The sequence below is a fragment of the Nuphar pumila genome, chromosome 4 (assembly GCF_984573655.1).
Source record: "Nuphar pumila chromosome 4, dmNupPumi1.hap1.1, whole genome shotgun sequence".
NCBI classification, from domain to species: domain Eukaryota; kingdom Viridiplantae; phylum Streptophyta; class Magnoliopsida; order Nymphaeales; family Nymphaeaceae; genus Nuphar; species Nuphar pumila.
Window position 1 is genome coordinate 113581140 of NC_143252.1, and position 27639 is coordinate 113608778.

General features: G+C 35.3%; 1 protein-coding gene and 1 non-coding gene across 2 annotated transcripts in view; one reads left to right on the top strand and one right to left on the bottom strand.

The window, feature by feature from the left end:
- Positions 1 to 2781: 2781 nt before the first annotated feature.
- On the top strand, positions 2782 to 2855 carry TRNAV-CAC (transfer RNA valine (anticodon CAC)). Its single transcript has one exon. It is a non-coding gene; the product is annotated as a tRNA-Val (tRNA).
- Positions 2856 to 4794: 1939 nt separating this feature from the next.
- LOC149840658 (AP-4 complex subunit epsilon-like) overlaps positions 4795 to 27639 on the bottom strand; it is a 35003-nt gene continuing 12158 nt past the window's right edge. Inside the window, exons 5-11 of the mRNA XM_090003242.1 lie at positions 15788 to 15985; positions 15553 to 15684; positions 13537 to 13593; positions 13320 to 13436; positions 12408 to 12485; positions 11280 to 11423; positions 4795 to 6343 (exon numbers count right to left, since the gene is read on the bottom strand). Of these exons, the coding sequence (XP_089859368.1) occupies positions 5249 to 6343; positions 11280 to 11423; positions 12408 to 12485; positions 13320 to 13436; positions 13537 to 13593; positions 15553 to 15684; positions 15788 to 15985 (1821 nt within the window). The 3' untranslated portion in view covers positions 4795 to 5248. The remainder of the gene's footprint in view (positions 6344 to 11279; positions 11424 to 12407; positions 12486 to 13319; positions 13437 to 13536; positions 13594 to 15552; positions 15685 to 15787; positions 15986 to 27639) is intronic.

Below are 27639 nucleotides of genomic sequence, written 5' to 3' on the forward strand. Positions count from 1 at the left end.
CGAAAATATGCTCATAATATCCTGCAGAACATGGGTTACCTTGGAGCCAAACTAAGTCAATTTTTCATGAAACCACATACCAAACTCAGCAATAAAGATGGATATTTGTTGAAAGATCTAAGATCATATAAGCGCCTAGTGGGTCGGTTGTTATACCTTACCATAACCTGACCTGACATCGTTTGTGTGGTCAATATTCTAAGTCAATTCAGTAGTCAACTGCGACAGCCTCGTATGGACACTGCTATGTGGGTCCTTCAATATATCAAGGGTTTTTTAGGATAAGAAATTCTAATGTCGTCCACTAGCCAAATTCAAGTAGTTGGTTACTGTGATTCAGATTGGGCCTATTGCTCGATGATTCGTAGATCCACATCAAGTTGTTGCATCATGATTAAGGACAACCCTGTGTCTTGGAAGACTAAAATGTAGTCTACCACATCACGGTTATCGGCTAAAGTCGAATATCGATCCATGGCCCTAGCATGTTATAAACTCACATGAATCAAGTACCTATTGTTGGATTTCGGCATTGATCACCCTCAAGTCGTGATGCTACATTGCGATAACCAAGCAACACTTCACATTGTCGGCAATCCAGTTTATCATGAGCACACCAAACATATAGATATTGATTGTCACCTCGTGCGGGAGAAAATTCAAAGTGGTCTAATTTAAGCATAATTCATTTCTATGCATTCTCAGTATGTGAACCTTTTCACCAAGACGCTCGGCACCGATCATTTCACTCACCTCAAAACCAAGTTGGGCGTTCTCAATCCGCATGCTCCAACTTGAGGGGGAGTAAAAGAATCACTGTACACGTGTACATTTGATAGCAATTTCCATCGATAATCTTGTTATCAAATGTACATGTGAATGATTATCAATAACCATTGTTATCGAGAATCAAGTTATCAAATGTACACGTGAATGATGATCAAATGTATACGTGAATGGTTATCAATAACCATTGTTATCGAGAATCAAGATAACACAGAGCTAGTCGGTTAGCCTTGCTATATTGATAATATCACTATCGATATAGCAATGATATGGTTCGACCTTATCAACAATCAAAGGTAGCATCAAATGTGAACTCTTATAGACAACTGAATGTCGGTTGTAAGCCTTTTGTATTTTTAAGTTGTGTGTAATATAAGTATATAGCAGCAGGCTGCTTATTAAGTGTGCTCAATAAAAAGTAATATTTCTCACATTCTCGATTCTAATTTTCTACAAGACTTGTGGTGAAAAAAAAAATGAGATGAGCAACATTACTTTATGGATACCTCGATGACTCAGTTTGTATGGACCAGTCACTTGGCTTTCAAGATCCCTCTAAACCCACTATGTTTGCAAGCTTAAGCGGGCTTTTTATGGACTGCAACAGTCCTCCCAAACTTAGTTCGACTGATTCAGCACCTTTTTGCTGGCCTTGGGGTTTTACCAGTGTGCTTGAAACTCCTCTCTTTTCGTCTGTAGCAATTCCTACTGTTTTCATATTTCTCCCTTTTAATGTTGATGATATTATCATCACCAGCAACAATCCTGCGTTTTTAATGATGCCCTACACTAGCTCAGTGATGAATTCGCCATGAAAGATCCTGCATCATTTTTTGGGTATTCAAGTTAAACCATTTGATGGTAGCATCTTTTTAAACCAAACTAGACATGCATGGCTTGAAACGAGCATTATCTTTTAAGTGAATCTAACCTTACAGATATGATTTACATGATCTACTTGGTTGGGAATTCACTTTTGAATCACCAAAATAGTGTGTGCAGTGTTTTTTTATTATTCAAAAATCAATGGCATCGATTTTTTATGACTTTAAAAATTACCTTTTTGCCGGAAAAACATGATCCAAAGGTTGATTTCTAATAAATTGAATATGCCGAATACATCTACTGAGTCAGATCAAGTCACAACTTGTACCTATGAGTTTCAACTCATTGATACTATATTCACATTCGCACGCGCCGAGACTTGTCGGTCCTGGTTAGAGTATGGGGCCGTAAAAAGATGTCCAGTGTTCAATTCAGACTCTCATCAACCTTAACCGCGTGGATAGAACACGAGGCATATGTCCAGAACCCATATTAGCGCATCGCGTGGGACGCTCTTTGTTCGGTGCTGCTACTGTTGTCCTGCATGTATCAAATACAGGATGCCCACTGCTGGGGCTGCTTTGTCCCGGCAGTGGGATTTGTCTGGCGTACTAGTATCCAAACGTTTTGAAGTTGGGATCCAAAATACATTGGGGAGTCGGATCAAATCGGATCCAGGACAGCCAAAGTTTGCAAAATTCCCATCCTGAATCCAACTCGTTTGCAACCCTGCCATGGGCCATCTAAGGCTAAGAAATTCTGAAGACCCACAAAGGTCACCCTGTTGGGCGTTGGGCTTCATATCCGCATCAACCATTGCCCTGAAACAAACCAGGCGCATCTTCAGGTCGTCCTGTCGAGCCAGCCAAATACATGTTACATCTCGTTGAGGCAATACGTCAAACGTTTTACCACCGAGGTGGTAGGCGGAGTCCTGCGCTAAGCGCTGAAGACCCAGGTTCGAATCCCTCTGCCACATGGGGCTTAAGAGATGGTAGGGTTACGCCTAACCCCAGCTTGCCTTTCAATATATATATATATATATACGTCAAACGTTTAATGCGCGGTTCAGATATCGCTGCATTCTGAATACAGGTCGACAAGGGCTACCCATAGTGGACGATAACGATCATTGAAAAATAATTTAATTTGTGTTAACTGCAAACAGGTGTCTGGGTGGTGTAGTTGGTTATCACGCTAGTCTCACACACTAGAGGTCCCCGGTTCGAACCCGGGCTCAGACATCTTACTTTTACCATTTTTTATAAAAAAAAAAAAAACTTTTTTTTTTATTTTTTGCATAATTTCATAAAAGTTTTTCCCTTCTATTTTTGAGTTTGGATAAAATGCATATGAATAATTAGCCCACCTTAAAGAAAAAACCCCGTTAGCATAATTCTGTGGGAAGCCATTAGCATCTCTTCAGGTTCAGCTGGTCATCAAACTAATGCGGGACCTGATACCTATTTCTCTCTCTTTAATATTTTCAGCAAAACTTTTATAAATGACCAGAGTCATTTTTGTTTCTTTTCCTGTTTTCCTTTTTTTTTTTAATTAAGCTAGATAATCGACCAGCTCATATGGCCAGGTCCTTATAAGATAACTTAAATGGTAAAAAAAAAGTTTAATTCGTATACATTTGTCAAGATTGAAAGGAAAAATAATGGGAATCATAAAGATATTGATAAATTTAAAACATTATAAAATAATTTTATTTTATGAGAAAAACGTCTTGGAGAGAGAGAGACCTCATTTTATGCCCATTAACAAGAGAGAGAGACCTCATTTTATGCCCATTAAGAAGAGAGAGAGAGAGAGAGAGCAGTTATAAATAGTAATTAATTTTTGAAAATATTACTATGTGCCATGTAAGTAACACTTCCTTTTTTTATGAAAACTCTACAAATACCCATACAAATTTTTAATTACATTCTCAATACACATGGCAAGAATGTTGATTAATAAAATGTTATAAATAATCTACTTGTTTGCACATGATGCCCTTGCTTCTGCTTTTATAATCTTTAGGATTTATCATCCTACATTCCTTTACTTTTTATTTTATTGAATTTTCCACTTACAAGGAAACTTTATTAGGTATACTATAATCTAACTTCTTTTTCATTTTCTTATTTTCACTTTTTAATCAAAATTTAGAAAACTTGCCAGAAAATCATTGCCACTAGAATTTTAGCTGAAGATAGCGACCACCACATTAGCTTCATTGTTTTCTATTTGTAGTCACCTATCATTACATCAATCACATTAATTAACAAAAATTGCTTTTATATGAGAAAAACTTTCATCAAAATATTATTGGACTAAATGATTAGGGCCAACACTTTTACCATTATGTGATTCCTTCATGATATTCCACATGAATTTTAAGCCCATGTAGAATGGGTCCCACCATAATCAATCACGAAAGAAAAAGGAAAAAAATTACCTTGCTGAGGGAAAAAAAAAAAGAGACTATAAAAGTGGAAAGGAGATTGACTGAGAAACTAAAGATATACTATGTAAAAATGACTTGAGCTAAAGGAACGGATACCAAATGTGAGATGGAAGAAAGGAGAGGAAAAAGAAGAAAAAGACAGATCAGGGATTATCAAGGTGTTGTGGGTGAATGGTGGACCTAATCAAAAAAAGTTTTTTTTATAAAACCTCCACTCTTCTAGGTGAAGAAATTTTTATTATAAAAAATCGCACCTTTAAAAAAAAAGTTCCTTTAAAAAAAACTCTCTTTAGAATGGTTGAAAAAGTCATCATTTTGTTTTTCCTACTTCCATTTCCGCTTAAGCAGTCAGTCTAGTTCAAGGAGCCATTGGTCATCATGGATCCTCAATAAACTCATAAACCTTGTCCCACATGACCTAACAAGACCAACATATCAGGTGCAAATAGGCTCCCTCCAACACATGGTGGACCATATGTTGCATTGTCCGGTCTGATATCTGACCGAGACCCGAACAGGTGACATGGACGTTTCAGCATGCGCCATGTCCCTCTTGGCGAATTTTATCACTGAAAAGTTCTTACCAGAGGAGGAAACAATCATAGGCAGCTAAACATGTTTACAGGCATTTTTCTTCCCTAGGTGCAATAATAACAAATTTACGGAATTTGCATCCACACTCAAAATGCCCCAAATAACAGTATAACACGCACAACGAGTCTAAAGAATTTTGAGGCCCCTCACATGAATTTATTTTTCATATAACACAATTCTGAACTCCAGGGGACTGTGTCAAAAAAAAATATTGATTCAATCAATCTAATAAAGAAATCAATGCAAAATTTTACTCAAGACCTCATACATACTACCACACCCCCCATCTCAACTTGTGGACTTCCAGTCTCGTGTAACACCATTCTACATCTACCAGAAAATTTAGCCATCAAATGCTAAAGCCTGTGTAATACCATTTCTTTCCAACTATGAACATCTATTTCTCCAATTTTCATCTTTCACACCACACTAATGCCCTGTGAACCAAAAGAGCTATTGCCCCAAACGACCCACCTGAATTGGAGATGAACATCTGCCGCAAGATTCCACAAACTTTCTTGTAATCCCAACACAAGCTTCTTGCAAATCCCAACCATCATGAACAGCAGCAAACCCAAAATTATCATCTCAGCCAAACAAATCCTTGAAAAGTTCTGGATTTCTGCCTGAAGGTATCACCCCAACTTGCCTTGCAAGTGCATCCTTCTTAAGGGAATCTTGAGGAGAAGAGCCCTTCTTAGCAGGGGGAGCAGGAGTTGCTCCAACAGAATTCCTGCCATTATCAGATGATCCAGATTTAAGAAAGGCAGTACCTGCAGTAGTTGAAGATTGTAGACTAACTTTATCAAGTAGCGCCGCATTTGATGTGTCAGTGTACAGTGCCATGAGATCAACTGGCTGGGTAGGAGCAACAGAAATTTCGGGTTTCGGGGATGAAGGAACCTGTGATGGGGCAAGAAGGCCTTCCAACTGCTTAAAAGGGTCTTCAGTAGCGGATGTATTAATGCTTGATACACTCTCATCACCCAAATCAAGGAGGTCTTGGGGAGGTTGGCTAGGAACAGTTTTCTCAGCAGGAGCACCAGCAGATACAACAGCTGCCATCACAGGAGATGCTTTCTCCACTCTTGCAGGGTTGCTCCTCGCGGCCCTTGGGCCACCTGATGTTTTCTCATTCTTAGTTGAAGATACGCCAAATAAGGAGGCTGCAAGTCTCTGCTTCTCAGCAGAAACTTCAGGTTGCTGCCTCCTGGAGTCATATGGGATGTCTCTGGTTTGGGTACTCGGTCCATATGAATCAGAATGTATAATACCATTGGCAGCTTTCTGGCCACTGTAAGATGGAGACGGCGAGTAAGTTGGTTGGCCCCATTTCTTTTGCACACCATCAAGGCGAAGCCTGACACCAAGATCAGCAGATGTCTCAGCAACAGACGGTGCAGAGGTTTTTTTATTTTCCTTGGTAACAACTGAATCGGATGCTGCAACAATGTCAGTCAAAGCTACTTGAGGCACCAGAGAAGGAAGTGCTGGCACTGGCGGTTTTGGAATCTCATAAGCCTCAAATCTGAGAGAATGAGTAGAAGCCTCCTGTTGGTATCGATCTCGAAAGCTACTGATGCTTACAATTCCAGATCGTTCAGACTCAGGGACATAAGGTCTAGCTCCATTTGCCAAAGCTTGTTGAATAAAGTTGTCCAAAAATGAAAGGTTTTTATCCACCTGTAGGAAGGGAAAATTAGCACGTTCAAAGGTGAGATTGCTCTAGATAAGTGGAAACAGCAGCTAGGCTTACCGATAAAATTCTGCATCTCAATATTGAAAAGATGCAAAGTCAATCAACAAGAAAAAGACAATGCAAAAAGTGAACATTTTAGGAATGAATAATCATGGTTGGAATTCTCAGAACTCGGTCTTGGATCAGCCACATGCAACTCGGCGACCCGGGCGAGTCACAGTTTTTTGTCTAATTTATTAAATAATTAATAAATATATGATTTATAATTTTCTTACAAAAAAAATTACATGTACTTAAATATATTAGTTAAAAGAGGTCGGGGTAGGCCTAGGAAGACTTGGATGGAGATGATAGGAAAGGATATGAATGCTTTGAACCTCACCGAGGACATGGCATTGGATAGAAATGATTGGAGGAGAAGGATTCATGTGGAAGACCCAGAATGATTTTCTTTGTTGGTTCATATCGCCGACCCCAATTGTTTTGGGATGAAGGCGTAGTTGTTGTTGTTGTTGTTGTTGTACTTAAATAAAATAAAAACTGTAAATCATATATTATAAATACAAAATATTTTTCAAAGAGTTTATAATTTAAAGCTCAATTTTTTAATATTAATGTGCAAGAATTAACCATTTTTCTAGATGTCATATAATATATTTGTAATTTTCATAACAAACAAAATGATTTTTACGAGCATTTTCACCATTTTCACATATTTCTATCTATTAAGTTTTGCTTTTTTGAACAATTCCAATGGGTTATTGGAATTCAAAGAAATAGACTATATTCAAGAGTTTAAATAATAAGTCATATTTTGTCATTCATTAACAAGTAACGGCCCAGACTCGTCTAGGCATGCTGGCAGCTCTTTAAGAGTGTCATAAATGTTCTTTTTTCATTTAATGGGAGACCCGAAAGGAAAAGGTACATTTAAGTATCGACCAAAATAAGAAGTTGAGGGCTTTCCCAACTCTATATAAGGTGAGAGCAGTGTTATCAAAAACGTGCCTGGAGGCGCAAAAGGCACGCCTCGCCTTGAGGCACGGCCCTTTGTGCCTCAAGGCGCAAGCCTGAGGCGCAAAAAAAAATATCCTTTTTTACAACAAGACTTCTGAGACATAATCAAAAAGATTTTTTTAGGTTAATCTCATATATTTTCCAGTTATTTCAGTTATGTAATAAGTTTCTTAGTATATTACTATATTTTAACTTTTGTTGGTTAATCTCATATATTTTTCAGTTATTTTAGTCATGTAATTAGTTTCTTAATATATTTTAACTTTTGTTGGTTAATTTCATATATTTTTCAGTTATGTAATCAGTTTTTTAGTTACTTTTATATGTTAATCTCATATTTTTTAGAATAATCTCATATATTTTAACTTTTGTATGTTAATCTCATATATTTTTCAGTTATTTTAGTTATGTAATCACTCTCTTAGTATATTTTAACTTTTGTTGGTTAATCTCATATATTTTCCAGTTATGTAATCAGTTTTTAGTTACTTTTATATGTTAATCTCATATTTTTTAGAATAATCTCATATATTTTAACTTTTGTAGGTTAATATCATATATTTTTCAGTTATTTCAGTTATATAATCAGTTTCTTAGTATATTTTAACTTTTGTTGGTTAATCTCATATATTTTCTAGTTATGTAATCAGTTTTTTAGTTACTTTTATATGTTAATCTCATATTTTTTAGAATAATCTCATATATTTTAACTTTTGTTGGTTAATCTCATATATTTTCCAGTTATGTAAACGGTTTCTTAGTATATTTTTTCTTTTATTGGTTAATCTCATATATTTTCCAGTTATGTAATCATTTTTTAGTTACTTTTATATGTTAATCTCATATTTTTTAGAATAATCTCATATATTTTAACTTTTGTAGGTTAATCTCATATATTTTCCAGTTATTTTAGTTATGTAATAAGTTTCTTAGTATATTTTAACTTTTTTTGGTTAATCTCATATATTTTTCAATTATATAATCAGTTTTTAGTTACTTTTATATGTTAATCTCATATTTTTTAGTACTTATTTGAGATTTTTTATTTCTTATTGGTTGTTATTTCATCAATAAAGCATTTCTTTATTTATTTGTATTTTTAGATATTTTTTTATAATTTTTTAAAAGTTTTCAAAAAAAAATTTGAGGCTTATGCCTCGCCTCAGTTTTTGGTGGATCGCCTTGCTACGCCTCAATGCTTTTCACAACACTGGGTGAGAGGGTGTCAAGGAATTTACAACTAAAGGATATAACGAAGGCATAAAAAATGTTGACTCGGTCCACTTGGCCAAGAAAGTGCGAGAATCGGCTGAGTCAGTCGAGTTTTGGTTGATTTGGGTGAGTCAGTACATTGACTCGGCCGAATCTGGTTATAACTGAGTTAAATTGAAATTTTGAATCGGTTAGTAGCTGATACGAGTCAACTCGGCCGAGTCTCGCCGAGTTTTCCAACCATGAATAATGTTCTTTGTCACATGATAGGAGAAAATTCAACCAAAAGGGAAAAGGAAACGGCAAGAAAAGAGAGGTGATAACAATAGATATAACAAACCAAAAGAAGCACACAGATCAAAAAGAGCATAAACTAAAGCACATGGACAAAGGAGGGGGAAAGAAGGGGAAGAAAGGGGGGAGGGGGGCGGGGGGGTCTTTTTTTCTTTTCTTTTCTTTTGTTCGGCAAAAAAGTGGCCAGAAAATGGCTGAGCTGATACTGTGCAGCAAGGGCAATACTAGCCTGGCCATTGTCCGGGCAACCACCGCCCAGATGTGTTTGCCATGTTTCTTAAAAAAAAGAAGTAAGTTTTGTAATCTTTCCGGCCAGCCACCAGCAGGAAAATGGTGGGGCTGGCCGATGGTCAATATCATCTCAATCATTATCCAGACAGTGGTTGGCCAGAAAATAGCTAGATCTTTTTTTTCTTGTATAAAAAATCCATTTTTTTAAGTTTAGTCATCCAAACATTTTCAAAATTGAGTTTCAAACCAGGTTTTTAAAAAGTTAAAAACCTAGTTTTGCTCTTTGTCATCCAAATGGGGCAAGTAATCATGCAATATAACAAAATAAATACAGGTTAAATTACAAACATAGAATATTGATTTTCAAGTGAAAAAGATAAAATGGGTCGTGTTAGACCTGACTCTGATCCAACCTGACCATATATGCCTATCTGATTTCGACTCAGATCTGAAAAGATCCGTCTATATTTGTTCGACCAGATCCATATTCACATATATTGTCCTGGTCCAACAAACTGGATGGAGAAATTTTCTAGTTTTGAATGACAGCAAAATCCTATGGAATCATGACCAAGCTGTCTCAAATAGGTCCATATTTTTCTTCAATAAGCACTAGAACTCATCCTGTGGGCAAGAAAATTTTCTCCCAAGTATTGCCAATAATTTGTACAATAGAACTTGTAATAGAACCATTTACCTTTTCTTTCATAACTCGGATAGTGACATCCTCTTTGGATGAACTCACCAGCATCTGTTTCTAAATCTACACACCTAGAAAATACCAGCACCAAAGAGAAAAAAAAATAGCGGCAATATTTTTCTCTTTAAAGTCTACCACTCCTTTCATACCCGATAAGTATTGAAATCTTAGTTTTTTTTTCTGAAGGATAAACCTTTTTGACAACCTCTACCTCACTCCCACTTATATAATATTGTACAAATAAAAGGAATACCACAGCCACATGCAGCAATATGTGTAATATCTCATTTTTCTCTCTGCACCAGTGATGCAAACATTGCACTAGACATGAGATACAATAACCCAAGAACACTTGTTGATAGAAATCCATAAGAATAAAGATTTCTTAATACTAAAACCATGATTTTAGGTTGAAACTTCAGAAAAAATCTGATAGACAATTCTATTTGGAAAACATACACACATGTATCTTGTGATTTGCATTATGTCATGCACAAATGCTGTAAATCATGAATAACCATATCCTACCTAAATAAAACCAAATCTCCAGAGGACTACAGCCATAATTCATAAGCTCACCTGTTGACTCCCTGCTAGCATGGGATCAACATATTTACATCATCACGAAAATAAACTACAGTTATAGAGGCACCTTCTTTAACAGTAATAAAAATTCAAGCCTCTTTCAAACAAATAAAATAAAAACAAGCCCTTGTTAGTTCTCTGTAAACACACCAAAACTTCTACAAGAATTAGAAAGAAGAGGGAATTTGGGCCAGAACACTTGAAAGTAATTTGTGCCTGTAAGAAAGAAGAAGGAATTTGTGCCAGAACACTTAAAAGTAGGGGTGGGCATCGGGCCCGGCCCGTTTAGAGCTTGGCCCGCCAGGCTTTAAGTGCAGCCCGGCCCGGAGATGGCCCAGCACGTTTACTAACGGGCTCGGCATTGAAGAGCACCCCAACGGGCCAATGTGAAGCAGACCGGGTCCGGCCCAACCCAAAACCATTTGTAAATAGTAATAATTAACAAGTTCCCAACTTCCCATGCACCGAATTAATTATATTTCTAGTTTCCATAAAATTAATGTAACTAATTAGGTAAATAGTAATAGTTACGAAGTTACTATGCAATAGTTAATTTTTTTTATTTTTATATTATTAAAAAAATAATAAATAACTCAGGTCCATCGGGCCGGCCTAGTAGCCTGCGGGCTGGCCCAGGCCCACCCCACATATATAACGGGCCAGGTTTCGGCTTGGTAACTAACGGGCCCGGCCTAAAACCTTGGCCCAAACCCGGCCGATGGCAGGCCAGTCGGCTTGGCCCATCCGTTGCCCACCCCTAAAAAGTAATTTTTTCAGGGAAAATTTTAATCAAATAAACAAGGGGCATAAGAATACCCAGAAACAAAACATGTACTAGCAACATCAAAGTTGAAAAAGGCGAAAGTGATTTAAGTGCTTACCTCAATATCTTCACAACTTGCGTCCAACGGCAATACACTCTCAATAACATTGATATCCAATCCAAGCAAAGCTTGAAACTCATATGCACGCTGCTGTAAGTCAGTTGAATGTGATGCTAACAGTTCATTAATCAAGGCACGACACTGCAGCAAGGGAAGCATAAGATTACCAAAGATCAAATAACTTGAGTGGGAACACGGGAGGACAATCACTGGCAACCACTAACCCGCAAAAATGACATGTTCCTCTTATAAATTCAAATTAAATGACACGTTTTTAGGTATGTTTCCAGAAAACTGGTGGAATTTATCAAACAGGTATGCAAGATGACAATCAAAAGATCATTTTGCTCAGAATATCACCAAGAACAACTGCATCTTTTAATAATATGCATAAAATCACATCAATATTTTGAATAACAAACAACTAACATGCAAAATTGCAGGAGAGCTTAACAAAGATGCACATATATTTACTACAGTCGACCATAAGTACAAATTAGTTAAAAAATCAAAGTTGCAAGTTGTTTTGTTTCAACCTAATGTTGTAGATGTGTTCAGCATGGTTGAAAAATCATAGTCGCAAGTGGATCATGTTTCTTCAATGAAAAAATACAATTTTTTATAGTCAATAATTTTCTTGTGTTTACTACCATCAATTTTTGAATCACCAGAAAAACCTGCTCACATCGGAATCTGGTGATCAAAATGCCGATTGCTACTAAACAGACCATGTAGATCACATCCACAATGTTAGATTTACAAAAGAAAACAAAAGGAAAAAATTTACATTTTCTGGCTTGATTGCACATAAAATCTGCCATATCCAGGGAAAAAAAAGAGAAACAAGGTTTCCATCATCAAACGGTCAAAAGACATGTGCACTTACGAAGTTAAAACGTGAGGACATGAGAGAGAGCAATCATTCTCTCTCAAAAAAAAAAGAGAGAGCAATCATTCATCCTTGAAATGGAAACCAAAACTATTTCATACAGCAAACTTTTGGTAACAAGCACAAATGGAATGCTCTAAATAATAATTTCAACATACAGAAACTGTGAAAAAGTACCTTCAAATAGAACTATTGTTAGAACAGAACCATACAGGAAAATAAGAAAAGAATTTTACCTCGGGCAATAGTTCCACAATCCTTCCAGCTGCAATTTCAAAGGCACATATTTTCATGATGGCTGTCACTACATAACCCTTTGAAAGGTCAAGATAGAGAAGGAAAATCAAAAGAAAATAAGTCACCATGTGCTCCAAAAACTTCAACAATGCAATGTGATATAAACCATGAAAAGCAAAGCCAAATAACTGTATTATATGATACATTGCCATAAAACAAACATAAACATCTTATTTTTGGAGATTTTCTAATGTAGAAATTGTTCCCAGATAATTTTTGCCCAGGAGCAAACTTATGACAAGCTTTTCCAGTTTTTTTTTTTAATTAGCCATGGTGATTCATTACAGTATGGGATATGGGGAAAAGATATTTATTCAATGTCCAACGAAAGGATCCAACCACACTGTCATCCAAAAATTTTTCAATATAAATATGCCACAATGTATGAGACATCATGTTAACTGTAGAGGAAAAAAATGCATACAAACTTCTTCTATTATTATTTCTCATTTCTTCCAAATCTGATATGTATCAATGACTATGGAATCAAATATGTAGGTCATATCTTCCTTTCAGTTTTTACTTGTTTTTCTCACCATAAATTTACACTTTGTATTTTCCTACACATCTCAACATTCTCATTCTCTCCAAAAAAATACCTACCTGTCTACTTGTCTACCTAACTAGACACACTTATATTTTCCAATTTCCATCCAATCAGAGGTTAGTTAATCTTTCATTAAACAAGGACTTGGTAACCTTTAAATGAAGAAAGTTGAAACTACAATCTTCAGATATTAACACTACGAACCAATAATCATTGTCTAATCAACCATGAAGGCACATTGACAAGAAAGACAAACACCTAATGGAAAGAACAGATTCAACAATAAGATTGAGTTTAGCACTACCTTAACAGTGTCGTTTCTTGAATGGGCCTCACCCACATCGCATAACTTTCCAGTTATATAAGAAGCTGTGTACTTTCCAGCAGCTGTTCCATATTCTCCAAGCACCCAACATATAACCTTGAAATTTCAAACAGCAACAAAGTAAACATGCAGACCCAAAAAAGGGCCCATTCACTAGCATCAAATAACCACCATGGAATATAGGCACAATATGTACTTGGAGAAAAATAGAAGACAACTTAGGTTCCCCCATAATACGTAAATATGACTCCACCTGCACATAGAAAGAAAAAAAATTAATCAGTATAGAAGATGGAGCAAAATGACCAAAACATCTAACACCAAAAAGAAATAGGAAGGTTATCATATGAGTTGCACGTGCACAAGCACGGTACTGTTTGTGTGTCAGTGTCTATGTGCATGTGCATGTCTCTGTGGGCGTGTGCTTGGAGGGACTCAAACCCAATTTCCTTAACCTAAAATTATGCACAGAAACATGAAGGAATGGCAGATGCTCATAAACAAGCACACAAAGGCATATGCTTGTACTGGGATATGCAGCCTGCATACAGACACATGCATGCAGAATCATGCCATCAAAACAAATTATGTCATTTAAATGCAAGCTTGAAAATGAAGTTGAGAAACTTCTAAAAAAAATTGCACACGCTCAGGAACTATACTATAAACAAGTCCCAAAGATCCAAGTGCATCTAGTCAAATGTTACAGTAGAACTTCATTCCATAACCCCATGAAACTGTTATGGAATCATATTAAGCATTTATGTAGCAAGTCATTCATGAAAAGAACCCTTTTATCCAACACATTAGAAAACTGACAATATAAAAGAGGTTCTCATGAAGATGAGTAATTTGATATTTTCATGCAAAAAGTTTGGATAGATGCTAAAACAGAAAAAACAATACCTGACTTCTTAGGTGAAAAGAGGCCTCGTCATGATCAAATTTGATACAAACGTATAACTATTGAATATAAACATATATAATATAGGGTTAATCTAACATGAATCTAGTTGTGTTTAACATTAGATGGATCCAACCTTATGAAAATAACTAAAACATCCTTAAAATAATGGCATTTTTGAAAATGCAAGGTTACTTTTTGAGGTAAAAAAGGTAACTTTGATAGCTTCATAAAGTTACTTTTTTAGAAAAGATGTTTGACTTTCCAATTCCCTCCAAGTTCAAAAGACCTATAATGCCCAAAAAAGTAAACATGCATTTTAAAAAATATCATTTTTTAAGGGTATTTTAGTCACTTTAATAAGGTTAAATCCATATAATGTTAAACGCAACTAATTTAATGTTAGATTAACCGATATATATCATGGTCACCTATATCGTTCAAGGTAATTTCTCCATGAGGGTCTGTCTCGACGATATTTTCAAAAGGTGGAAAATCTTCGAAAAGTCTTGGAAGCTTAAACAATTGAAAAAACAAAACAATAGTAAGAAGAAATACACTTTCAATTATTCTTCTTACAAAAATATAAACAAACAAGTTTTTAAAAAACAAAAATACAGAAAAAATTGAACTCAAAATATATAAAAATAAGATTTTTTTTATTACAAAAATATCGTGATAATATCGCAATATTTGAAAATATCGCAAGATTTTCTCGATATTATCTGCTACCTTAAAATTCAAAATATCACCGACATTGGTCTCTCTCTCTCTCTCTCTCTCTCTCTCTCTCTCTCTCTCTCTCTCTCTCTCTCTCTCTATATATATATATATATATATATATATATATATATATATATATATATATATATATATATATATATATATATATACCTCATCGTCCAGATGAGCTACAAATTACAGGTGTGGGTCATATTGAACCAATCAAACCTCATAGATGGATTCAGCACAGTCCAATTGTTAGGGATCAGCCCTCAGATCGTGTTTCTTCAACGAAAAAACACGATCTTATGAGCCAAGAAAATATTGCACATTGTAGGCCGTTGATTTTTCATGTCGCAATGGGATGATCCAAGAGCTCATTTCCAATAACCAAACCATGTTGATCACATTGGAAGGTTAGATTCATGAAAAATGACAAAAATTGAAAAACAAAAATTCATACGTCATGGTGTGTGTGTGTGTGTGTGTGTGTGTGTGTGTGTGTGTGTGTGTGTGTGTGTGTGTGTGTAGCATGATCTATGTATAATAGTAAAGAGTGAACATAAATACAGAAGAGTGACATACAGCAGAGGATCTCAGTTGACTATCTTCACCTTCATCATCCTCTCCAAACCCCTCTGCAATTAAGTGCATCAAATTGTGTGCCACTTTAATATTAACAAGATCCCCAGCATGCTCAAAAACCTTATTCATAGTCTGCAAATGAAACAGATGGAGGCACTGAGATACTCATGAAGAAAGAACTGATAAACCATATACCAAGAAATTAGAAGCTACTGAAGAAACATTTTTGACATGCCTGGATAAACCACTGGTTGCTTGGAGCAAATTGCTCTGCAAGCTCCACACAACGATTTGCAATTTCTGTTTTATAATGGCTGTCACTAATGTTGATCATATAGTCAATCATGCGTTCAACTATCACTTCCACATTGGTGGACTTTGTCATTTTATAAAGCAAGTCAAATGTCTTCCTCTTCAGAGTGTCATCTGGATCCTGTTGAAGAAAATACGCTCCAAATCAAGACCATATGTCAAAAACTTGAAATAAACTAGCTAAAATTGCCTCAAGCATTTACTGGCCAAAATGGCATAAACATCACTTGCCAAAAAAGTCAGTCACGACGTGTATCTAACAGCATTACCATAACATGCACAATATTCATGAAAAAACAATTAATCTGTTCACTTGAAAAAAAAAGGAAAATTTGATGAAAACTTTTCCATCACAAAGGATAATTCATTGGGCACCAGAAACTTAGTTCAGAAATCATGCAACATGAATAGCACCACTGATGAAACTTGAAACCCTTGAGCTATTATCAAAAAATTAAAAATTAAAAATTAAAAAGAAAAAAGATTCATGTTGATCTGCTTACTTGACCCTTCAGACAAGAAACAGCTTAAAACTGTTTGATTAGACACTTTCTTCCAAAATCATTTTTCAGATCTCATGTCCTAAGCTTGTCAAGGCACGTGTATTTTCTTCTTTTTTTTTGAGGTGGGGTGGTGGATGGGGGCGGCAATTCCTCTTTTTCAACCGTGTACTCCCTAAAACCTGTTAAAGATATAACTTGTGCCCTATAATGAAGCAACAAGTGCATAAATATGATGCCACAAAGTGACTACAAAGGTGCACACTCACAAGTACAAAAGCCTCTAATGGGCCTAATACAAAGAGCCCATCTCTCAAAGGAGAGTATCACTTAAAAATAATAAGAATCTTTATTTCAATATGTTTGGCAATAAGCATAATTAATACAAGAGAGAAACTGCCCTTATATATAAAGGCACAGGCCCAATTAGCTGTTGAGCCAGCCCTAACGGCTAGATCATCTGTTACATCAAAAAAACAAAAAAACAAAAAAAAACTGAAATAGAGAAACTCATCAGTCCCTAGTGGACTGACACCTATTACAACATGAATTGACTAAAATACCCTTAATGGGTATTTCAGTTTACATACACAGTGAACTATATATATATATATATATATATATATATATTTTAACACCCTCCCTCAAACTTACGATGTTATAATCAAAAGTTTATTAAGAAGAAAATAAAATCGAGGTGACGGAAGCGCCTTGGTGAAGAAATCTGCTAGTTGATACTCAAAAGTAACATAAGGTAGGGTGATGATTTGCCTTAGAAATTCTTCACGCACATAGTGGCAATCCATTTCTATATGTTTGGTTCTTTCTTGAAATGTATGGTTACTAGCTATGTATATTGCACTCTCATTATCACAATACAGTTGGGAGGGTGTTTGAAGATGAACACTCATGTCTTCAAGTAATCTTTGCAACCAAACGATTTTTGATGTTGTAGTAGACATTGCATGGTAATCAAACTCAGTGGATGATTATTTTTGTTTTTTTGCACTTTCACGACACCAGAGAATCACCTACGAGAACACAAAAAACAATAGTCGAGCGTTGATCATTTGGATCTCCTATCCAATCTAAGTCAGAATAAGAAATCAACTCAAGAGAAGAATAGGAAGATAACAAAAGACCTCTAAAGGAGGTAGAGGTTTGTAAATATTTAACAATTCTCATCATAATACTCATGTGAACTGTAGTGGGAGAATGTTGGAATTGGCTAGTAGTATGAACTGCATGCGCAATATTAGGCCTAATAATAGTTAAAGGCGCCAATTATTTGGCGATATAGAGTAGGATCATTCAGATGTGTCTCATCATTAATCTTCATCTTATCATTAATAACTTAAGTGTGTTCACCCTCTTTTCATCAGTAATGCCTGACCTGTCAATAATATCATTAGCAAACTTGGTTTAAGAAAGCAAGTATCCTCTAGTAGAGTACGCAACCTCAATTCCAAAAAAAAAAATCTGAGAAATTCAAGATCAGTCATTTCAAAATATTTTTTTAGGATACATTTAATATCCTTTACTTCATGTTTGCCTTCACCTGTAATGATCAGGTCATCTACATAAATGAGAAGTATGACAATCCCTACATCAGATTTCTTAGCAAACATAGTAGTATCAGTATAACAAGACTTAAAATCAAGTTTTAGTATAACAAAATTAAAGCGATCATATTAGGCTATAAGTGTCTATTTCAAACCATAAAGAGTTTTTCTCAATCGAAATATCATACTCGAGGAAACTTCATATCCATGAGGTGAATCCATATAAGTCACTTCTTTTAAATCTCCATTTAAAAATGCATTTTTAACATCCATTTGGTATATAGGCCAACCTTTAATAGCAACAACAACAATAAGGATCCTAACTTAAGTCATCCTAGCTACTAGTGCAAATGTCTTATCATGGTCCGTTTCGTATTCTTGTGCATACCCTTTAACAATTAACCAAACCTTGTTTCTTTCTAGGGCCCCATCGCTCTTAGTTTTAACTTTAGACACCCATCTACTGTTAAAATGTAACTTTTCATATATATATATATATATAGAGAGAGAGAGAGAGAGATGTGCATATATACTATGTATATATGTACATATACAAATATATATATATATATATTGACATATCATTGTAAAACCCGATAAGGGTACTTTTGTCTTTTTTTCCTTTTATATATATTTCAATTGAAATATGATTGTATTTTTTACATTTTATTTTTCTTATTTTTATTTCTTTCTTTTTTTCTCTTTTTATTACAAAATAGAAGGACCATTGGGGGGCCCACCCTTCTAGTCGTTGGGGTCCCAACGGTCATTAATATGACCGTTGGGGCTCCCAACGACTAGAAGGGAGCCCCAATGGCCCATCTCTCTCATTTGTTCTCCCTCTATATATTTGAGGGCTCTACCTCTTGTAGAATAAGGGTTTTTACCCCCTTCCACATAATGAAGATGTATATTTTGTAGCCTTTGTGGCTTTGTCCCTTTGTGGGTTTATATGTTGGCACATTACGTGCTTTTGTTTACCCATTAGTGGGTGTATGTATTCACACTTCATGTGCACGTTTATTGGTTCATTATTGAACCTAATGTATTCAAAGTCGTTTCCTTACATCTACAACCTATAGTTTTCTTATCTTTAGACAAATCAGAGACTTCCCAAGTCATGGATTTTTCGAATGCTCCTAATTCTCCATTCATAGCTTTCACCCATTCGAGATATTCTTTTGCTTGTTTATATGTGGTAGGTTTAAAATAAGCTAAAATCCTAGCTAGACAAGCTCTATATTGAGGTGAGAAGGATTCATATGAAACAAATCTATCAAGGGGTCTAGAAGTCCTATCTGGATCTTCTGACGACTTCAATTTGTTGATTTTCTAAGGTAGAGTACCTTTCTAAGGCATTTGGTTGACTATCATTGTCACATCTTCTGTATTGAATTATACTAGGTCCTCCAATTTCAATGTTTTCGCCATCCTGATTTGATTGACGTTCTTCATCTCTATCATTCTCATACGAAGAATTACCCTTGCATTGAGGCAATAATTCAAGTAAAAAAGAATACTCAGAGTCTTTCTCAGGCACATTTTGAAAAAAACTTTCATTTTTCAGAAAGCGAACATTCCTGGATATATATAGTTTGTTATTTTTTAAATCAAAACATCTAAACCCTTTCTGAGTTTCTCCATATCCAAAGAAAGCACACGGTATGACTTTGGGAGAGAGTTTATCATTTTTGTCGGTGAGAACAAAACACTTGCATCCAAAAGGTCTTAATCTTAATCTAAGATAATCAGAAGAAACTTTAAAAAGTTTTTATGAAGGGTGTTTTGAAGCTTAGATAATGGCAGTCGTACAACTATCAAACATGCTTAAGCCCAGAAAATGTTTTGCAGCATCTGTTGCAATTAAAAGAGTTCTAGTAGTTTCAATTATGTGCCTATGTTTTCTCTCATCTAATTTGTTTTGTTGAGGACATGATCTTTGATGAATATTCTCATTGTTTTCAAAAAAAGTTTTTAAATCATTTGACATAAATTTTCACCCAGAGTCATAATAGAAGATAAAAAATTTGGCCTTAAATTGATTTTTTGATAAAATTATTGTATTTTTTAAAGTTCTCAAAAACCTCATTTTTTTGCCTAAGGAAATATATACATGAGTATCTTATAGTGATCAATAAATATTACATGATAAGAGATACCACCTTTAGATAAAATAGGAGGTCTCTATACATCCAAGTGCACTAATTCAAATTGTTTAGAAGAGAAAAATGTTCTTTTTTGAAAAGAAAGAACCTTCATTTTTTCAACAATACAATACAACAACTACGCCTTCATCCCAAAACAATTGGGGTCGGCGATATGAACCAAAAAAGAAAATCATTTTGGGTCTTCCACATGAATCCTTCTACTCCAATCATTTCTATCCAATGCCATGTCCTCGGTGAGGTTCAAAGCATTCATATCCTTTCCTATCATCTCCATCCATGTCTTCTTATGCCTACCCCGACCTCTTTTAACTAATATATTTTCCCATTTCTCCATCCTTCTAACTGGAGCATCATTAGGCCTTCGCCGAATATGTCCAAACCACCGTAAATGATTCTCTTTCATCTTATTTTCAATGAGTACAATGCCTACCTTCTTACGTATCTCCTCATTCTGAATCTTATCTTTTATTGTATTTCCACACATCCATCTAAGCATACGCATCTCAGCTACACTCATTTTTTGAATATGATGTCTCTTGGCAGCCCAACATTCCGTACAATATAGTAAAGTGGGCCTAATAGTCGTCCTATAAAACTTTTCCTTCAACCGCAATGACATTCTACGATCGCACAACACTCGAGTTGCACTTTTTCATTTCATCCACCCAACCTTTATCCTATGATTTATATCTCCATCAATTTCTCCATACTTTTGAATGATAGATCCCAAATATTTGAAACAATCATCCACCGGTATTTCTTGCTCACCAAGCTTCACTACACTCCCATCACTACTTCGTTGCTTACTAAATCGACATTCCATATATTTTGTCTTACTCTTACTCAACTTAAAACCTTTTGCTTCCAATGTCTGTCTCCATAATTCTAACTTAGCATTAACCTCAGCTCTAGACTCATCAATCAAAACAATATCATCAGCAAACAACATACACCACGGCACATTTTCTTGAATTGATCTCGTAAGCTCATCCATCACTATAGCAAATAGGAAAGGACTTAAAGCATATCATTGATGTAACCCAACCGTTATAGGAAAATTGGTTTAAATAAGGTACCTAAAATAATTTTGACAAACTAGGATGTCTCAATCTTTGGTGCCATAAAGCTAAATTTACATTTTAAACATTATAACAAAAATTGCTTTTTGAAAGAAGAAGACGATCCATGTAGTAGAGGTCTCCTTCTCTATAGCCTTCCCCAATCTGCTTTCCAAACTGGAGATCCTACACAAGACATTTTTTGGATAAGAAAGAGACACTACACCCAAGGTCAGTTATTTGTGAAATAGACAAAAGATTTAAATTTAGTTTTGGGACAAGTCTAACTTTTAGAATAGAGAATTTTGAAGTGTTTTCAAATTTTCCAATGCTTTTAATACTAAGAGAATTTGTCGACGGTAAAAACATTTTTTGGTGTTGAATTAGTGCAACATTTAGAAAGTAAAGAAGAATGTGAAGTCATATGAAATGAGGTTCCAGAATCCAAAAGTCACAAAACCTTACCAGGAGGTGATGATGTAAAGACCGCGACACCAGAGAAAGAAGAGTTTTTTAGTAGTGAATGAAGAGCCTTCATGATTTAAGAGAACATGGTTCCAATAGATTTAGAAACTTCATTGGTTCCATTTCTTTCTTCGTGAGACACTCCCACGAATGCTACTTTTTTTTATTCTCTTCCTTTGAACTTGTGACAAAATGGCTTAATATGACCTGGTTCTCCACAATTATGACAAGTCAACATAGTTTTTTTTGTCATCATATTTAGGCTTCTCATTGTAAGGCTTTGAAAAATGAGGTGGTTTGTGAAAAATTCGTATTGGCCTCTAGTCTAGAGACGGCCAACACATTATCATTTGTCTCCTTAGATTCAGACATAGATTTGTCTTGTCTCCTCCATGCATACTTGAGTCAAAACTTCATGTAAGGAAAGAGGATTTTTCCTATGGTTAATATTGAACCGAACTTATTCAAATTCAAGTCTAAGTCCTCTAAAAAATTGGTACAATTATTCCTCATGCTTGTATTTCTTCTATTTTTAGTAGCATTTGGAGTCTCCTATCTAGGCTCAAGTTTAGCCAATTGATCCCAAAGTCTCTTGAGAGTACTATGAGATTCCCTCACAGTCTTATCACCGGTTATGTACCTTGTCTTTAAGATCCCATTTATGTGCTACATCTTTTTGGTTATATGTTTGTTTAATATATTCCCAAGTCTCATTGACTCCTTCAAATTCAAGAATATCAAAGCAAGGTTCTGTTAAATTATGTAATCAAATCTTGTAATCCAATATATATTTTATATATATAAGGTAATACATATATATAATATATGTATATGTATATGTATATGTATCTACCTATTATATATATAAAATATATATTTATTTCATTTCAGCCATGAGGGTATATTCATCTTTTTACACATTCTTTTTTGAGAATATATATGTAATTTTATTTTTTCTTTTCTTTTCTTTTCTTTTCTTTTCTTTTCTTTTTTTCTTATTCTTCTTTTTTGGTTTTAGCACATGGAAGGGCCCACTCAATATGATCGTTGGGCCCTCCAACTGTTTTAATTATAACCGTTGGAGGGGTCCCAACGATCATAATGGGAGCCCCTCCATGGCCTCTCATTGTGTATAAATAAAGGAGTTCCTACTTGTGTTTTGCCATGGCATTGGGTCAAAGCCCAAGTATTCAATAAAGCTTTTATTCATTTTTTTCTTAGTGCATTTATGAGATTGATTGGTTTGTACTTTTGTGCACAAGTGTTCTTTGTGTTCTTATTGTGCATGTGTGCACTTGTTTTTCATCAAGAACATTGGGTCTTGATTATAGTATTTTGTTGAAGAAACTTTTACATTGTATCAGAGCTTGGTTTAAGGAAGAAAGATCGTGCATTCTCCACATTCTTGGGTGCCTCGAAAAATGTGCCTTCAAGCCATTGGAGATTGGAGTGGATCATTTCCTTCGGCCAATATTTTAGAAGTCTTTTTTGTCAAGAGAGACTTAAAAATCTATTGAGGTACGTGTTCCTTTTTATTTCTATCAACTCTAATGGGCGAAAAAGACTCTCACTTCTCCCTCGAGTTTAAACTCAATGGTTCAAACTATCATGTTTGGTATAGAAACCCATATTAAAGGAAAGGGGCTTTGGGGGTATGTTCAAGGTTCGATACCGGAACCCGAACTAAAAATTACTATTATGAAAAAAAGAGATATAAAGATTCTTGAAGGAGAAAAAAGGCAAAGAGCTCTTGAAGATTATTCAAAGAAACATGACGAATAAGAAATGAAAAACTTCAAGATCTTATCATGGTTTTTCTTATCCGTTGAAACTAAGATCAATGCCAACATCATCAAATTCAAGAAAGCTTCCGAAGCTTGGCTATATCTTGAAAAAATGTATACATTAAGAGATTTATCGCACAAGTACTACCTTCAAAAGAGAGCATTAACCCTACAACAGAATAAGATGACTATTCGGGAATACTTTGCCGAATTGTCTTCCATTTGGGACGAGTTTGATATGCTTAAACCCAAATAGAGTGGTGAAGTTATCGAGCTTAGACACAGGCAACTTGAGGAAGATCATTTTTTTAACTTCCTAAATAGCCTTAGACCCGAATTTGAACAAATTTGGTTCTCTCTTCTTTCTTCTTTCACGTCTCCCTCCATTGAAGATATTATCACTAAATTGATTGGGGAAGAAACTCGTATAGGTATTAGTAAGAACAAACCTAACATCCTTGCTACCTCTTCTATTCAAGAAGAAAATGAAGGAGTGAATGCCATTTTAAGATCGGGTAACAATGTGAGGACTTACTGTTAAAATGTAAAACTGTACATATATGTATATATAATAATATTATATTATTATATATATATATAAATACATTTTTCATTTCTTTCTTTTCTGTAATTTTTTTTCCTTTATTTTTATTTTTTGTCTTTATGTCATCTAGTTCAGTTTGAACTAGAATGACTGTTGCTAGTCAAGTCCTGTCCAGACTTGACTAGCAATAGAGCTGTTGGACTGACACAGTCCAACAGCTCTCAACAGCTCTATTGAGTCCTCTTTCAGCTGTGTATATAAAGGGGTGCAGCCCCTCTTGTATTTTACTCCAATGCTTCTTAAGCAATTGGTTTTTCATATCAATAAAGAATACATTTTTATTTTTATTTTGTTTCCAGTTATACCCTTTTTAAGGGTTATGCTTTAGTGTCATTCTTGACACTTGCTCTTGTTAATCTAAGCTCGTGTTTCGAAGATCCCCATTTCATTTCATGGTATCAGAGCCGCGGAAGTACTAAATCTTGAGGAAAAGCTGCCTCGGTTTCCATGCCCGTTTGCAAAAGTGTTCGCCACTTGAAGAGAAGTGTTTTATCACTTCATTGGAGAAGATTTCACATCTTGTTGTATTGTTTTTTTTCTTTCTTTTTCATTTTCCTTCTTGTTTCTCTTCTATCCTTATTCATTCTCTCCTTGTAATCGATGGATGACAATGATAAAGTCACCATCATGCCTATGAAACTAAGCGATACGAACTATGTAACATGGGCTTCAATCATGAAGCACCATATATGGGGAAAAGGCTTATGGAGGATTGTGGATGGTTCCGATTCGGAACCTAAGCTATCTCTTACTAAAAAGGAGGGAGATAAAGAGGTCCCTCTATCGGAAGAAGAGAAAATCAAGGCTATTGCCTCATACGAGAAGAAATGGAAAGAATGGAGAATATCTCATGCGAAGATAATGTCATGGCTTATCAATAGCGTTGACATTAAAAAATGCTCAAGTCTTGCCAAATTTGATCATGCCGATAAGGCATGGGAATACCTTAAGAATATGTATTCCCTTAAAGATATTGCACACGTGTGCAACCTCCAAGAAAAAGTTCGAATGATGACACAAGGAGACAAAACTATTCGTGAATATTACAATGGGTTGTCCGAACTTTGGGAAGAACTTTCCCTTTTAGAACCAAAGTGGCATTGTGCCGAAGACATCGAGCTTCGTCAGAAACAACTCGATGCCGAACATTTTTACCAGTTTATCACTGGATTAAGGCCGGAATTTGAAACCACTAAATCGGCCCTACTTCACCGGGGAAAAATTCCTTCTATTGTTGAAACTATTGAAGAGTTAACAATGGAAGAAAATCGTCTCCGGAAAGGTTCTTTAAAAATTAAAGATGATTCCGTTTTAGCCGTGTCTAGACCAGGGAATCATGTTCGATCATATAGGCCTCCTCACTTTAACCGACAAAATGATGACTATGATAAGAAGAAAGTTATTTGTCATCACTGTCATGAACCGGGACACTATAGGCCACAATGTCCCAAACTTAAGGAGCTGAGAGAAAAAAGAGCTGCAATTGCTGGATCGGAGCCTAAAGATCAGGATGCACCAATTTCCCTGGCCCAACTAATGGAGATTCTTCAGCCTCTCATCAAAGGTGCCTCTTCCTCATCTGAAGCTTCAACCGGCGCAGCAGCCTCATCTTTTTCTGATCTAGGTAAAATTTCTTGGCTTCTTGACTCTGGTGCATCTTTTCATATGACCCCAAATAATCAAAGTCTATCCAAATGTGTTAAAAATAAAACAAGTGTGTCAAAGGTCTTTACTGCTGATGAGACTTCTCTTGAAATAGAAGGAATAGGAAATTTTGAAAAAATTTATAAAAAAAAAAAAAAATATTCCAAAAATTAGACATGTTCCCAAATTAAATTTAAATCTTTTATCTGTATCTCAAATTTCTGATTATGGGTGTAATATTTCTTTTTCTTCTCATGGTTGTTGGGTACAGGATCGTCAGTCAGGCAAGCTGATTGGGGAAGGCCATAGAGAAGGACTCTATTACATGAATTTTTTGGAAATGCCGAAGAAAGCTTTTTGTTATAATATTCAAAAAATAGAGTTGGAACTGTGGCATAAGAGACTTGGTCACCCACATATAGCCAAAATCCAACATTTTCCAAATCTAGGGAAATTTTGTAACTCTGAATCATTTGATTGTGAAGATTGTATTCTCGGCAAAATGAAAAGATTACCATTTTAAAACAGAACCTTTTTCTCTTCAAGACCACTTGAATTAATACACTCGGATGTTTGGGGTCCTGCACCAGTAATTTCTAAAGGAGGATTTACTTAGTATGTTATTTTTGTCGATGATTTCTCCCGACATACGTAGATGTACTTTCTCAAACATAAGTCTGAAGTATTTTCATACTTTCAAACTTTTCATAATATGGTTAAAAACAAGTTTCAAAATGATATTACTATTTTTCGCACAGATTCAGGGGGAGAGTTCTTATCCACAGATTTTCAAAATTATCTTAAATTGCATGGCATCACACATCAAAGATCTTGTCCTTATACACCTCAACAAAATGGACTGGCAGAACGAAAACATCGCCATATTATAGAAACCACTAGGACTTTATTAATAGCAAATCAAGTCCCGAAAGACTTTTGGGCAGAAGCTGCCTTAACTGCCACATATCTCATTAATAGGATGCCATCTTCTTCGTTACAAAATATCACTCTCATTGAAAAACTTATGAACATTTCTCCAGACTACTCTAGACTAAGAATATTTGGGTGCAAATGTTTCATATTTACTGACAAAAATGATAAACTTTCCCCTCGTGCGATTCCCTGTGCCTTTTTAGGATATGCTGAAAACCAGAAAGGTTATAGATGTTTTGACTTCAAAAATAATAAACTATATGTGTCTAGAAATGTTTCCTTTCTTGAAAAGAAGAGCTTCTTTGATTTTAGAAAATTAAAAGACGTCACTGAGTACTCCTTTTTGCTAGATCTAACATCAACATCTAATGAATATGACCTTGACTGTAACTTTGATGATGATCAAAGAATTATTGATCTTAATGTTGAAAATGAAGAAGTTCATAGAGATACTAGTATTCAATATTCCAGGCGACAAGAGTCTAATCCTCCATGTGCACTTGAGAAATATTCTAACATTCCAACTAGACAATCAACCCGAATCTCGAGGCCTCCAAGAAAGTTTGTATCATACGAGTCTTTCTCACCCACATATAGGGCAGTTATTGCATTAATTCACTCATATGAAGAACCATCCACATATTTTCAAGCAAAAAATGATATCAAATGGATAGAAGCCATGAAAGCTGAATTAGATGCACTTGAAAAGGCTTCTACATGGAATATTCAAGATCTTCCTCCAGGGAAGAAAACTATAGGATGTCGATGGGTTTATAAAATTAAAACCAAGAGTGATAGTACTCTTGAAAGATATAAAGCCCGTTTAGTATCCAAAGGTTATGCCCAAGAATATGGGATTGATTATGAAGAAACCTTTGCTCCGGTGGCTCGTATGACTACTGTCCGAACCTTAATTGCCTTAGCTTCTATCAAAAAATGGTCTATTTTTCAAATGGATGTCAAAAATGCTTTTTTAAATGGAAAGCTAGTTGAAGAAGTATATATGGAACCCCCTCCTGGTCTAAGTATTCCTAAGGATAAAGTCCTTCGCTTAGAA